Source organism: Eucyclogobius newberryi, unplaced genomic scaffold (genome assembly GCF_026437365.1).
Source record: "Eucyclogobius newberryi isolate DKJ021-1_F unplaced genomic scaffold, fEucNew1.0.hap1 SCAF_17, whole genome shotgun sequence".
Classification (NCBI taxonomy): Eukaryota; Metazoa; Chordata; class Actinopteri; order Gobiiformes; family Gobiidae; genus Eucyclogobius; species Eucyclogobius newberryi.
Window position 1 is genome coordinate 14750141 of NW_027315801.1, and position 16036 is coordinate 14766176.

Here is a 16036-nt window from a genome sequence, read left to right on the forward strand (position 1 = left end):
AATCAGCTTTCATGTGGCCTATCAACATTTGTCTTTTTGACTAACTTTAATATTTCCTGTACATAATGTGAACTTTGGCATTTTACATCGTTCCTGGGACCACACTTGGAAAACTAGCCGTAGAGCTAATGCTAATGCAGAAATGTTTATTAATGTAATGTAATATCAATAATTGTTCCCAAATACAATTAGTAAAATAAATACAATAAAATGAAAAGTATGTGGTCATAAAATTATAGCTCAACTTTATAATAAAATTGTGCTTCTCAGTGTAGTTTTCAGACACCATACTACTATTTTTTGAAGTCATTTCACTCTTACTTGTGTAAACGTCTACAAGTGACAAAAGCTTTTTGTTGTCAATATTACATGCTTTGAACATTTGTATTTCTTGCACAAACCTCTATTTTTTGTGGTTTATCTTGTTGTTTCGTCAGTGCTTTGTCATACGTGTAGTTGGAGATGTAATCGCTAATTTAGATTCGGGAGCAGGACCACGCCTCAACCTCTTACCTCCCCAGCAACCACACCTCCACTCTTTAACCACGCCTCTTATTACCCAGAAGGCCTATATATGCAAAGGCCAATCCCAGCATCTCTTGTTGTCTCTGCTCTCTCGACAGAGAGACACTCAGTACAGTGCGTTCATTCAAACCAACCATGAGCCATTTCCTCAGATTCTGATCCGTTCCCAATCTGAGCAATTCAGTCTGAAACATTCAGTCGGTCAGTTCCCTCAAGGACTCACCCAGCGCGATTCCACAGCTCCAAACACCATCAGCTCCTCCGCACCTGCGTCTCTCACGGACCCCACCTCCGGGCGTCCACACAGAACACTGACCTCCACTCCACAGCAACGGCCTGGACCTACACGCTCTCCTTCTCGCTCTCTGCCCCTCATTTTAACTGGGCGCTATCCGAGCTTCCGGAGCGGGGCACGGCACCCGCGCCGGCCGGCGCGCTCCGTGCGTTGCTCCGTGTGCTGCGCCAGGCGCGTGTCTCCACTCAGGTGGACAACAGAGACCGTACCGCAGCGGGCCCACCGGGCCGACGCCGGTGGACATTTCTTTCAGACGCTACGTCAATAAATATCCATGTTTTCGTCAGCCTCACTTCCTGGTTCCACGTCCGTCCGGAGGCGCGCAGTTGATGACGTCACCATTGCTCCACGGGCCGCAGTGCGACCTCTCAGCTCCCCCTGGTGGCGGGAGCCAGGTTGTACAACTCAATTTAAAGCCAGATTAAACAACGTTCATAGGGACTCTGCAATGTCCCAGCTTGTCTTAACAATGTTGAGTTCAAACGCTCCCTCTTTTCTCAAAATTTCTCATCAATTCTCATCACCTTTGCTGCAACTGCACTCGACTCCCTCAACATGCTTTCCTCTATCCCTCCTCTGTACCTACATTCTACTGCATGTACCATCAACGTACCATCTTCTCTGCGCTGGCTCTTTACCATCCACTATCATTCTGGCTTAAGCTAATCTTTCTTTCGCCCTCTGTTTATGCTGTTCATCGGTCCTACTCTTCTCACACAAACTCTCAAGCTTCCTTTTCTTTTCTCATGCAACCTTCACACCTCGTAGGCTCACAATTCATGCTTCCACTAAATTACTTTCATGTCACATTCAGCTGTCTGGCTTCGCCGCCACATGTTAGCCACAGGTATCTTCAAAGATTCTGTTTCTAGCATTGCGGCAGGTTCTCATCTTCTCATTCGCATATTACCTTAAGTAAAAAAAAATAAAAAAAAATTCCCCAGCTCTAGCTTTTCATGCTACCTCATCTTACCATGTTCGCCTTGCAGCTCAACGCGCAGCTCAACGCAACTCACATCTCTCAGCTCAACGCACAGCTCACAGCTCAATAGCTCAATTCACAGCTACAGCTCACAGCTCAATAGCTCAACTCACAGCTCAATAGCTCAGCTCACAGCTCAGCTCACAGCTCAATAGCTCAGCTCACAGATCAATAGCTCAGCTCACAGCTCAGCTCACAGCTCAATAGCTCAGCTCACAGCTCAATAGCTCAGCTTACAGCTACAGCTCAATAGCTCAACTTAAAGCTACAGCTCAATAGCTCAACTTACAGCTACAGCTCAATAGCTCAACTTACAGCTACAGCTCAATAGCTCAATTTACAGCTACAGCTCAATAGCTCAACTTACAGCTACAGCTCAATAGCTCAACTTACAGCTACAGCTCAATAGCTCAATTTACAGCTACAGCTCAATAGCTCAACAGCTCAGTTACAGCTCCGAGCTACTACTCTCAGCTACAGCCCTCAGCCAACCCACATGTCACAACTTACAGCTCAGTTACAACTACAGCTCACTCAGAACCCGCCAGCAGCACGCTCGCCCCAGAGCATCCACGCTCGCCCCAGAGCATCCACGCTCGCCCCAGAGCATCCATGCTCGCCCCAGAGCATCCACGCTCGCCCACGCTCGCCCCAGAGCATCCACACTCGCCCCAGAGCATCCACGCTCGCCCCAGAGCATCCACGCTCGCCCACGCTCGCCCCAGAGCATCCACGCTTGCCCCAGAGCATCCACGCTCACCCACGTTCGCCCCAGAGCATCCACGCTCGCCCACGCTCGCCCCAGAGCATCCAGAGCATCCACGCTCGCCCCAGAGCATCCAGAGCATCCACGCTCGCCCCAGAGCATCCAGAGCATCCACGCTCGCCCCAGAGCATCCAGAGCATCCACGCTCGCCCCAGAGCATCCAGAGCATCCACGCTCGCCCCAGAGCATCCAGAGCATCCACGCTCGCCCCAGAGCATCCAGAGCATCCTTGCTCGCCCCAGAGCATCCTCGCTCGCCCCAGAGCATCCTCGCTCGCCCTAGAGCGTCGCATCCTCGCTCGCCCCAGAGCGTCGCATCCACGCTCGCCCCAGAGCATCCTCGCTCGCCCCAGAGCAGAGCAGCACGCTCGCCCCAGAGCAGCCATTCATCCCTCCCTTCATCACTCATCCCGCTCTATTCCCCCCCTTCCCCATTCATCCAAACCATTCGACCCCTTCCCCATTCATCCCACATCCCACTCAAGCTTTTCCGCATCCTCAGAGCCCCGCCCGCAGCCACACGCTCGCTCAGAGCCCCGCCCCGCAGCCACACGCTCGCTAAGAGCCCCGCCGGCAACATGTTCACTCCAAGCACGAATCTCATCAGCAGCCGCGCCCACGCGCTCGCCCCGACCCACGGCAGCGTCCTCATGCTCGCCCCAATCCATGTATTCATTTCCCAGAGCCTCTCTCTGAGCCACCGGGCACAGGGACGTCTACCACAGAGCCACCGGGATACGCCCCTCTGGTTCTCAACAGTCTCTCCTTCGACCCTCTGCTCGAGTCCGTTCTCCACTCGATCTTTCGACTCTTCATTCATCCCTCCCTTAATCACTCATCCCGCTCGATCCCCCCCCCTTCATCCAAACCATTCGACCCCTTCCCCATTCATCCCACATCCCACTCAAGCTTTTCTGCGTCCTCACCAGGGTCTCATCGGGCACTGGGAAGCAGTCTCTCTCCGGAACAGTCACCGGGCACCGAGATGCTCATCCATCTCACATTCCCTCCTTCTTTTCAGAAGAAACATCTCTCAACGTGCACCTTATCCACCGCGCATCAATCGGTGCATTGGAGACCGCTCGGAGCGCTCCGGCCCCTTCCAACCCATTCCAGCTGCAGTGCGTACTACACGGTCCTCAGGCGCTTAGTCTCCTCTACCAGGCATTCACATAATGCCAGAATTATACCCCACTATCGTTCTGGACATTTTGGGGGTTTGATCAGTCGGAAGGCTTATTCTACACCTGTCTAGTAGATCAATAAGGGATATCTTATTATGCGCAACTCATAATCCTCAGTCTATTCCCCTCTATCAATCCGTCTCCTGCATTGCTCATACTCAAGTCACCGTAATTGACCAACTCCTACTCTCGATGCACCGTCCCAAATCTGACGCTCTACGATCGCTTCAATTCCTACTCCTCAATACTACTACCCTCATATCTTTCATTCCTCTCATTCTCAATCTCATTCATCTCAATTAAGTTCCCTCGTTCATCGCTCATATTGACTTCTTTGCTACCCGCAGCTCGTCAACTCCTAAATCCATGCAAACATTTCGCTCTCCACTCCGGAGCAAGGAGACTCCACCATAAATCCAGTTCTATCGACTGTCCGTTCAATCCTATCACTCTTGCATCTTATTCTCCATCTGCTTCCGTCGACGACCACAAACGCTAAAACACTATTCAAATGTACCAGAATTAACCCTCGTCTCAGTAACGGACGGACTGCTTTTGATTTCATCCAGCTACTCTTCAAGAGTGCTTGGCTATCCAGCTCCTCTTCCCCCGTGCCACTCGTAACATTATTTTCAGCCAGGCTTACGTCAAGATCCAGATCAACTCCCTTCATTTAAATCATTTTGGGGGTTCTGAATCGGCTGGGCTGATTACCCGAGACAGAGCCCCCATCCTGAGTCTCTACCCAGCCATCTCATCGATCTCTCTCTCTCTCTCTCTCTCTCTCTCTCTCATCTCATCGATCTCTCTCTCATCGAGCTCCCTCATCGAGCTCCCTCATCGAGCTCCCTCATCGAGCTCCCTCATATCGAGCTCCCTCATATCGACCTCCCTCATATAAGATAAGATAAGATAAGATATTCCTTTATTGTCCCACATGGGGAAATTTCATTGGTGCAACGCAGGTAGATACAGAGGTAGATACAGAAGAACAGATCACTTATAGGAAGTCTGAAAAACACTTTCAGTAGAAGATCTCCTATAAATAAATAAAAACTCCCATAGACAAATAAATAAATAAATACCATTGCATGTGATCCCGACAGTAATTGCACATGAATATGTGTCACGACAGCACATAGATTGCACATGAATTTCACAGTAATTGCACATGAATTGCACATGAATTCCAACAGCAATTGCACATACGACAGAATTGCACATCAGTATTAGGTTAGGTCCGTATCGCGACGGGATAACGTGACGATCTCCGGGTAAGACGACTGTTCTCCGCAGTTTCATCAGTTCCTCCTTTGTGTAAACGCGGTACGGCGCCGGCCGGGGGGCGGGGCCGGAGCCGGGGGGCGGGGCGGGGCCGGAGCCGGGGGCGGGGCCGGGGGACTCAGAGCCAAAACACATCGCAACGACACGACGAAAACACTCAATCCAGCCGAATAAAGTCAAAACAAGTTAATTTAAAGCGATTCCAGTGCGTGTCCCGATCGTTCGTGAAGTTCCTCTTTCATATAAACGTGTATATAAACGTGTACCGACGACACGCCGTACTTTAGCGCGGCCGGAGGGCGCGGGGGGGGGGCTGGTGGGCTCGCTCGGAGCTAGCTCACATCACAACAACACAACGAAAAACGCTCAAATCCAGCCGAAAAAAGTCCAAAACAGTTGAATTAAAAAACTATTCCAGCGCGTGTCCCTATCGTACAGTAAAATAGAAAAAATATACTAACTATATTTACAAAATATAGGACATAAAGCACAATAAGTGTGAGAAAGAAGAGAGAGCGTTTACACCGGGCTGCCAGCTGTACCAGCGCCTTATGACGTATCATATATCGACCTCCCTCATCGAGCTCCCTCACATCGAGCTCCCTCACATCGAGCTCCCTCATAGAGCTCCCTCATCGACCTCCCTCATATCGAGCTCCCTCATATCGAGCTCCCTCATATCGACCTCCCTCATATCGACCTCTCTCATATCGATCTCTCTCATATCGATCTCTCATCGACTCATCATGACTTATCAATAAACATTCTTTCGTATTTCATTGTTGTGGCGTGGTCCTTGCTAGAATCAACAACAATTACTCTAAATTAAATGTTTTCCCCAAATATACTTTACCCTAGAGTCATTCTTGGACCACTTTGTACTCGAGTTCTCTTGAGTATACTTTCTGGTTATTCTATTCACGTCTCCTAAAACACTCCTTTACATAAAACGTGAAAGAAAACTCACATCTGACATTGACGTTGACCACCACCTCGCTGCTGCCCACTCGGTTGCTGACCACACATTTGTAGCTGCCGGCGTCTTCAGCGGTTGCCAGGTTGATTTGCAGATCTCCGCCCTCGGCCTCGGCTCTCGGGGGCAGGTCTCTGTCCTCTTTGGTCCAGGCGAAGGAGAGCGGGGGCGTGCCATGAGCCAGACACTGCAGCCGGATCACTTCACCCACACGGACCGCCACGTCGCCGAGCGTGGAGGTGGTGTATGGAGGAGCTGAGGGGACACATGTGTGAGGGGCACTCCAAAAACACGGAGGAGCACTTCTAGCTCTTCAAGACATCGGCACAATGTCCATTGTGCAAGAATGAAACAAATTGTAATTTTTCTGTAGAATTGCATTGAATTTGAGTCAAGATTACAATGAAAATACACAATTAAAAGAAGGAGCATTTAAATTAAAATATGAATAATATAATGGATTAAGCATATGTTTGTAGAGATCCAGTAGGTTTAATACATAATAGGATAACGAGAGGAATGTAAAGGTTTTTGAGTGTAACGTCCATGAGCCAATCACATCGCAGCATTGTTTCATGCAGAGTCCAGCGTGAGATGTTCAGATCAGAACTAGCATTTATATTCTAAGCAACTTTTAATAGAGCAATAAAACATTTCAATTGATTTAAAAAGCACCATTAGACTATTTGTTATTAATTATAATAAATTGGTAAATTGAAAAGTGAAAAATAACTAGGCCTATTATAATTAAGTATGTAATAAAACAATACTAAAAATTATAACATAAAAGTGGCAGAAACGCAGTCTTTTCATCTAGTTTTGTCTAGTTGTATTGGTGTTAATTGTTAATCAATCAATGCTTATGCCATTTGTTTAATTTAATATAACTTGTTTTGTCACTTTGGCAAGAAGGAACAGTCTGGAGCAGTAAAAGATAAATTAGTAAGTCGGTGTAATCCCTCATTCGTCCAGGAGTGTTCCATTGTAGAAAAAGCTTCAGTTGTATCACATAGACGTTTCGTCTCTCATCCAAGAGTCTTTGACAATGAGTCCAGATGACTATGAGTCCAGATGACTACAACTGAAGCTTTTTCTACATAAATTAGTAAGGATAACTACTACTTTTACATTTTCAATTAAATAGAGAATGTTCATTTGAATTTATATCACTGTCATATTTGTAGTTTTGCTGATGTTTGGTCAGTTTGTACTGGACCTTCCTTGTGTTATGTTTTGATGAGTGAATCCTATTGCAGTCCATTCATCCATGTTAAGTGGTGATTGCTTTAATTGTCATATAACGACATATAGTTATTAGTATTAACAAATACTATATACTATATATAGTGTTTTATGGTATTTAACTTGGTATTCAACAAACTACCCTAACTATTTTTCATAGCCAATATTGTATTGAGTAATTAAGTACACACATGTATTAAAGGTTGAATGGACAATTTTTTTGGCCCAAATCTGATTCTTATTTCCTCGTGGCGTGGACTGCCACGTATCAATCATGAAACGCACCTACTGCTCACCTGCAGCCGCGTCCGGCTCGTCCCCAGGAGAGCAGCACGGTTCCCTGTGTCTAAGAGCATGGATCTATCATAATATAGTTCCCTCAGTGTACGGGAGAAAATGAAGACGGAGAAAGACAGTTCGAGCTGACTCAGAAGAGACGGAAATCTACGGGAGACGAGAGATGCGATGCGATCCATCGCGCTAATAAACAAGCGCACGTGTGTGTTGTATCGGTCCGCACGGGGGAGTGCACATGCGCACTTCCGCCTGAGTTCTCAAATCGCCGAAAAATCGTTCATAACGCCTTTAATAAGTGACTTTAGTCACTTCCTCCTGGCACAGTTTAATCTCATCATTTTATAGCATTAAAACCTCAACATTTTACTCTTACTTTAGCCGGCTGGACCACATTACAATGCACCAGAATACATGAAAAAGGTCCCCCTGACCCCCTTGTTGATTCATTTGAACGGCTAATGTAGCTGTAGACCCTTAACACCCACAAATACATTTGAAACAACATCTCTGAGAGGTGTGTTATTTGAACAGGGAGGAGAGATGATGTGCATTGTGGGATTTGAGTCATGAATATTTGAGCTTGTGAGGTGCTGAGAATAAACTAACTAAGATGGCAAACGAACGCCCTGGAGTTTTGGTGCACTTTGTTTGCGTCGAAGCAAGTTCCTATATGTGAATTGACATTATTTTAAGTTCTAAAACATCAGAGCCCAAAGCACACCATGTTTAAAGGCCAAGAGCCCACGAACAATACAAACAAAGGATAATACGTGTCATTTAATCGTTGATCCCTTCTTTGAGTTGTTGTTTTGACTATTATTTTGTGTTTAAACAATGAAATGAAAAGAATATTTATTTAAAACTGACTCTCCACGTCCAGTGTGACGGTAGCCTCGGACACGCCCATGTTGTTGGAGGCCGTGCATATGTATTCTCCAGAGTCTTGTCGTCCCACAGCGGGCAGGATCAGAGTGTTGTCCACGGTCTTATGTCTCCAGGGCAGAGGAGCACGCAGCTTCGACCACGAGACGCTCGGAGCCGGGAAACCTACCAAGAATACAAATACAACCATTCAAACACACTATGGGGAAGAATATGAAAAAATAATGTAGTTTAAAACACAGCAAAGAATGGTGAGAAAAAGTCTGAACAAGTATGTTTAAAGATCACATATCATGCTATTTTTCCCGTTTCGTATTCTAGCTTAAGGGTATATTTGATAATAGTAATAATAAAGTGTTCTCACCCTGAGCGTCACAGCGCAGAGAGGCCGTCTGCCCCTCCACCGCGATCATGAGGGGCTCCGACACAGAAACACGGGGCACCGAAGGAAGCTGAGCCCCACCTTCCACAAACACCTCCACTTTAGCCTCTGTGGAGTCTTGACCGTTGCGGGCCACACACACGTACGTCCCGCTGTCTTCAGGACGAGCAACCAGGATCTGGGCAAAGGACAAAGATATATAGAAACGTGTCTCTTCAAGTGCATGACAGAAGGACCGAGACAGTGAAAGGGGCAAGTGACATTAGAGTCTGGTTTGAACATAACTGAACACAACTGAACCTGAAATGCAATGTTATGTTGGAAATCACAGCTTTCTGATTGGATAACTGGCTTAAAGAACCAAAGAACCAAAACACAGAAAATACACCTAAATAACTTTTGCGTATTGTTAAATTATTCAGTTTGACTCATTATGTGATTTGAACAGAGAGATTGATGATTGAACACAGTTTCCGTCTAGACTGAACCCTCCTTTTCCACCACATTTAACACAAGTTTGGCAGAATAACTTTATGATGTTTTGTCCAAGTCTTCTACGACAGGCCCATGTGCTGCTGGGCCCCAGAGTGTACTTTATTTGCGTTTTATAGTCCATTGCTTTGTCCCAGTTTTTTACTATGAAAATATAGAGCCAAATAAACATCAAGAATCAGTAATAAGACAATTACAAACTATTTAGAACAAGGGTTTGTGCACATTATACACTGTTGTTACTGGCCCTACTCAACTGGTCCCGGGGAAAAAAATTTCAGATTGCACCGGTCCTTATGAGAGAAAAGGTTGGGGAAAAGGTTGTGTTATTTGTGCTTGTACTGTTCTTATTGTCTTTGATTGTGTTATCTAATTAATTTATAAACTAATATAAAATAAAATATTGCTGTAATATTGTTGTTTTGGAGGTATTTGAATCTTGAATATATTACCTATAAATAAAACAAAAAAAAATGACCACAAAAAGAGACATAAACAACTATTGAGATCAACAGAACAAGGGTATAAAGCGATATTTCTGCTCCTTTTGGGTCAATTTTATTTAATGGTTCAATCTCGTTTGAATATATATCGTATTCTGACCCTTACCTGCATGACAGCGTTGGACTCCATGGGAACAGCGCTGCTCATCATGATCTTTCGGTTGTTGTCCAGCCTGTGCCAGGACACGGAGACGCGGGACTCGCCTGAACCCTGACACTCCAGGTTTATGGGGTCACCCACTCTGACGCGCAGTGGACCAGCCGGACTCACGGTGGCCAACGGGGACTCTGTGGTGCCTGGGATAACGCCACAGAGAATGTCATCCACACTCACCACAAGAGGGAGCCGTTCTCAAGCACAGGGAGGGAAAAGGCAGCTCACGCTCACTCAGAGGGGGTAAAGTTGCCCAAAATGTTACTCAAGTAAGAGTAACGTTACTAAAATAGTATTGCACAATCAAGAATACTCAAAAAAGTACTTGGGGAGAACAGAAGAGTAACTGTCTGGACATAATATTGAAATATTGGATTAATAAAACAACAAATACTGCATAGAATGTGGTATTTTCAAAGGAAAGACCACAAAAAGGAGACTAAAAAATGAAGTAATATCTGAAAAAAAGAAACAAAATCATTTCATACTGTCAACATAAAGATCTAGCAGTATTTCCATCTGAAACACTTTGTTAAATTTCCTCTGCCTCGCTCTAGATGTCGCTCCAGCTCCTGTCAATCATCTAAACAGTACTGCATCTCGGTCACAAGCCGTCCCCTGCTCGGCTCGGCCAATCATCACTGAGCAAGCCCCCTGTCCTCGCCCTTCTCCAGCCTATCGGGACGTAACCGCCGTATTTAAAAAGGGGGCTTCTCCGACTCCTCAGTGACACCCTCCTCCACCACATCCAGAGCTTTCTCCTCCGTCACCACCACCAGCGTCAAGGCTTCGGGGGAAAGACTCCTTCACTCATTTACTACAAGCACCTTTAACACAGGCTCACTGTCGTTTACTGGGGTCAAAGCACCAAAGCTGGATAAGTCATCAATCGGGGTTGAATGACTCACAGAGGGAAGAGGAACCAACACTTTTACTCGAGTAGGAGGAGAAGCGCGGTGTTCTGAACGTTTCCTGAAAAAGTGAGACTTTATTTTTTTGACAACTGATACAAAAAAAATTCTGATACAAATCGATGCTGCAATATTTTCAGATTTCCGTTCGCTGTGTGATCCCAAACGTTATTCATACATTACAAATGTTACATAATCAAAGATCTATAATTGTTGGTGACTGTGAGCTTACCTCTGACGATCAGAGACACTATGGTCTGCGTGATGCCGAAGGGGTTACTGGCCACACAGCGATACGCTCCGTGATGACTGGGACGAGCGTCCACGATGGTGAGGACAGAACCATCAGGACTGACTTTGATGTTTTCTGTCAATCACACATTTCATTGACAATAAGCTTTATTTGTGCATTTGGAGAGGACAGTGCACGTGAAGGGACACACAGTGACGGGACACACAGTGACGGGACACACGGTGAAGGGACACACAGTGACGGGACACACGGTGAAGGGACACACGGTGAAGGGACACATGGTGAAGGGACACATGGTGAAGGGACACATGGTGAAGGGACACACGGACACACGGTGAAGGGACACACGGTGACAGGACACACGGTGAAGGGACACACGGTGAAGGGACACATGGTGAAGGGACACATGGTGAAGGGACACATGGTGAAGGGACACACGGACACACGGTGAAGGGACACACGGTGACAGGACACACGGTGAAGGGACACACAGTGACGGGACACATGGTGAAGGGACACATGGTGAAGGGACACACGGTGGAGGGACACACGGTGAAGGGACACACGGTGAAGGGACACACGGTGAAGGGACACATGGTGAAGGGACACATGGTGAAGGGACACACGGTGGAGGGACACACGGTGGAGGGACACACGGTGGAGGGACACACGGTGACGGGACACTCGGTGAAGGGACACACAGTGAAGGGACACACAGTGAAGGGACACACGGTGAAGGGACACACGGTGACAGGACACACAGTGAAGGGACACACAGTGAAGGGACACACGGTGAAGGGACACACAGTGAAGGGACACACGGTGAAGGGACACACGGTGACAGGACACACAGTGAAGGGACACACAGTGAAGGGACACACGGTGAAGGGACACACGGTGAAGGGACACACGGTGACAGGACACACAGTGAAGGGACGTGGCAGCTGTAGCTCAGAGGGTTGCTACTGTACATCCTTTTCCCACTGAGCCACAGGTCAGTGGTTTGATCTCAACAACTGCTCTTGGGCAAGACACTTCACCCTCAAATCTGTGTGAGTGTTTGAGATGGGCGTGTTCTATGGTTAAAATGCCTCTGGTGCTTTGATACATGCTCCCATTGGTCGATCTGCTTTGGAGGAAAGTGTTGGACCGTGTTTGAATCTAAGCTAAGGGGACTACTTTTAGCTGTTTTTTAATATTTTAAACACCAGTGCCATGTTAAGCTGTTTTTATGTCTGTATTTATTTATCGTGACACTCGCTGAATTGTGTTCTTATACACTGTGTTGTGTTTTTTTTGTGTGTCTTTAACGTTGTAAAGCACTTTGAATTGCACTTTGTACAAATTGTGCTTTATAAATAACATTTGATTTGATTGATTTGACTGGTTACCGTGGTCATCCAGACTTCAGAGTGAGAGCTCTACTGGACGAGTGAAGCAGGGACTGTGAAACTGTGGCAGGAGGGAATGCTGGACACTATAGCATGTGGCAGGTCATGGAGGGACAACGCCTGCTTGTATGTGTCGTCAGCTGTCTAGATGTGTCTTCAGTGGCTCGTCATGTTCATTTATGTTGAAGCTCACTGTTTTTTGTTAGTTAATATAACATTAAAATGATATATATGAAAAAAGAAAGGCCGGTTAAAGAGACGTCATTGTCAGATTGCCCCATGGCAGATGAGGCTGGAGAAGAAGCTTACCACAAACGCAGTGTGAATGAAACAGACCTAATATATATAGTTTTATAGTATTAAGGGCTTTGAGGAGCTTATCACGTCAGCGCAGCCCTGTACCTGGCAGAGGCTGGTTGCCGGAGGCCTTCCACTCCATCCTCACAGGTTCAGCTCCACTGTAAACTTTACACCTGAAGCTGACAGTTTCCCCGACGTGCACCGCTGCAGAGTGAGGCTCCGTGCCGATGATGGGACTCTGCAGACCTGCAACACACACCGGCAGAACGGGCCGTCAACACAGAGAAAAACATCCACGTTACAAGAGGAGGAGACCGGGGATGAGATCATGGGACGGCAGCGCGGAGAAGCGTTTAGTGAGGTCACTTTGGGCTACGACGGGCCGAGTGTGCAGCAGGAAAGTGGAGAAGTGTGAGAAACACATCCTCCCATGCTGCGCCCGCTCTTCGTCTATGGATGACTGAACCGCTTTCATTTCCTACACTGCCATATTTAATCAAATAAATAGGCAATGCAACGCTGCCCTGGAAAATGTGACAATAAAACTGGTGTTGTCTTGATGATATTACCAAGCCAGCGCTGAAAAGTGTTAGAAATAGTGACAAACAGAAGTGGAGCACAGGCATTCAAACCTTTCCAAAGACAACACATCAGGCTTTACCATGTCAACTTCCTTATCTAATATCTTTGCCCTGAATCTTACTTTCCCCTTATTTGTGAATGCTGAATATTGTGATAATAATATTGTTTCCTGCTTTCATGTTGATGATGTTTTACGAGGAAAATGCACATGAACGTTGGGAAAAGAACTCGGGAACTGTGGTTAAAAGCTTTAATTCAGTTTAAGCTTTGAGTCTGTTTTTGTTTCACGTTGATGAGCTCAGGAAAGGCAGGGAAAAAACAACAGTATTCGACTTGTATCTGGAGCAGCCCGCCTTCCGCTTGTAATTAAAAGCACATCTCATTTACAAACTCCAGACTTACGTGAGCTAGATGAAGTCACGGACACAGAGACGGAGGACAGGCGGACTTGACCTCCCGGGCTTCCGTAGGGGCCCTTCACTTGACAGATGTATTCCCCAGAGTCCTCAGCGGTGGCCGACAGGATACGCAGCTGATTACCCAAAATCTACACGCACAAAACTCATAAAAGTCAAGATAAAATGATACAGGGAACTATAATGAGTGTGTAGCACTATAGTGATATTATTAACATGTTATTATCAAGGACTTTCCCTTCATATCTAGACTTATTACATACACATGACAACGGCAGTAAAGTTGAATTATAATGATCTACAATTGGCACTAAAATGTATATGTTTTAGTGCCAACAACAAGAAGAAATTGCTCTGAAACATGTTGGTGTCATCATTACAGAAATACATTTTTACAATAATGATTGCATAAGTTATATGCTATTTATATAAAGAAAATGTAGCAAATTAAAAGTATGTCTTTACAGTTTATTTAAAATATTTCAAGAAATATCAATACAAATGCAGGTTAATCAATAACTGTGATTGTTACAGTTTATTGAATGGTTTGTATATTGTTTTTATGCCTTTTATTTGTTTTATAGTTTTCTTTTCTCTGTTGTTTTCATTGTCTAGATACTTTGAATATATAATACACAAAATCTACAGTTGGGTCAGACATAGTGCAAATGGAAATGCTGTTGACATATTTATTAATGTGACACGTGTTATAACATGTTTTATTTGTGAAATAAATGGGATTGAATAGTTCAAAATAAGAACTAAAAAAGAAGAATCAAGACAAAGTGATCATACATGTGATTCTGTTTATGTCACATTAACTTTACTTTTCAGAAAGTTGAATTTTAAAAAGCTGGTTTGTCTGTCTGCCCTGCGACGAGTTGGCCACTGTCCAGGATGTACCCCGCCTAAGGCCCAAAGTCACTGGGATAGGCTCCAGTCACCCGCGATCCCGAAAGGGAACAAGCGGTAGAAAATGGATGGATGGTAATTAATTAGACAATGAGAACAAAAGAAAAAAATGCATATCCATGTTGTTTGGTGTAACTGTATCGGGACGTTTCTCCACACAATAAGCTTAATATTTATTATCTTAATAATAGAGGGATACAGGGACTTTTATCACACCTGGTGATTGGACGAGAGGCGTCCGCTGGCCCGTGACCATGTGACCTGTGGAGGCGGGTTTCCAGGAGCAAAGCAGTTCAGGTCCAGGCTCTGTCCCTCCTGAACGTCTGCGATCGCCGGCTGGATGGTGACGCCTGACGACATGTGGTCCGCTGAGAGGAAGTGATTAGAAAACACAGAATAACAAATACATTTCAGTTTCCCTTTACATGTGTCACTTTGAGGAGTTTTGATCATTTGTTTTGACTATTATTTCTATTGCAGTGGGCGTTATTTGTCATCAGAAAAAAACTGAAACCTGTGGATGCCATTGTGGAGGAAAGAGTCTGGGTTTATTTGATTGTTCTGAAATAATGTAGATGAAGGAAGATCCAGAGCTTCACAGCAACAAAAAGTGGATAATCTGCTTTTCCAAAAAAAAGATGGTGTTTTCTCAATTGGTTCATCAGTACTCAGCATTCAGCCTCCACAGTAAAAACAGCTCGACAAATAATCTAATCTGTGAGTAAAACGTTCTTGGCATCTTAAAACTGATTTTGTTGATAGAATAAGATCCACATTTAAGCTCATTCTACTTGGTTTTAAAAGCAATAACATGTTTTGCACATCTACGGTGGTCAAGAGAGGACAAAACATTAAATACTTCAAGAAAGACTCAACACTGAAGTGCACTACTCCCCTCTGGGAGGCGCTACAGGAGAATCAGGCCGAGAATATATGCCATATGAAGCTTCAGTAATTAGTGACTGTAACAAGTGCAATTGTCTTTTTTTAAGTAACAGTAACTATTCTACTGTTGTCAAGGGAAGCAGGGAAGCAAAACCGTGTTAATAACAATATATCTTTTCTTTGACGTTACAAAAACACTGCATGGCATTACACAACATTCACACTGGGAAAAAGAGCCTGACTTAACAACAAACAGGGAAAGATAAAAAGGTACCACCAGCTCTAAATTAGGTCTATAACAGAACTACAACTGTTGCCGTATGAGGTGAACATAACGTTTCTTTGCTGAAGTTATGCAGAGAAATTATGTCTTTGCCATTGTTGCTTTGGATTTCCGTCTGAATTATGTTTTAATGTGGCTTGATT

General features: G+C 45.3%; 1 protein-coding gene across 4 annotated transcripts in view; it reads right to left on the bottom strand.

Annotated features, from left to right (window-relative positions):
- Positions 1 to 16036, bottom strand: part of hspg2 (heparan sulfate proteoglycan 2) — a 189327-nt gene that overhangs the window by 22014 nt on the left and 151277 nt on the right. For all 4 annotated transcript variants that reach the window (XM_072449265.1, XM_072449264.1, XM_072449263.1 and 1 more), the window contains 8 exons: positions 14942 to 15093; positions 13800 to 13944; positions 12918 to 13061; positions 11104 to 11238; positions 9913 to 10103; positions 8794 to 8989; positions 8415 to 8594; positions 6003 to 6263 (listed from right to left, as the gene is read on the bottom strand). In XM_072449265.1, the coding sequence (XP_072305366.1) occupies positions 6003 to 6263; positions 8415 to 8594; positions 8794 to 8989; positions 9913 to 10103; positions 11104 to 11238; positions 12918 to 13061; positions 13800 to 13944; positions 14942 to 15093 (1404 nt within the window). The remainder of the gene's footprint in view (positions 1 to 6002; positions 6264 to 8414; positions 8595 to 8793; positions 8990 to 9912; positions 10104 to 11103; positions 11239 to 12917; positions 13062 to 13799; positions 13945 to 14941; positions 15094 to 16036) is intronic.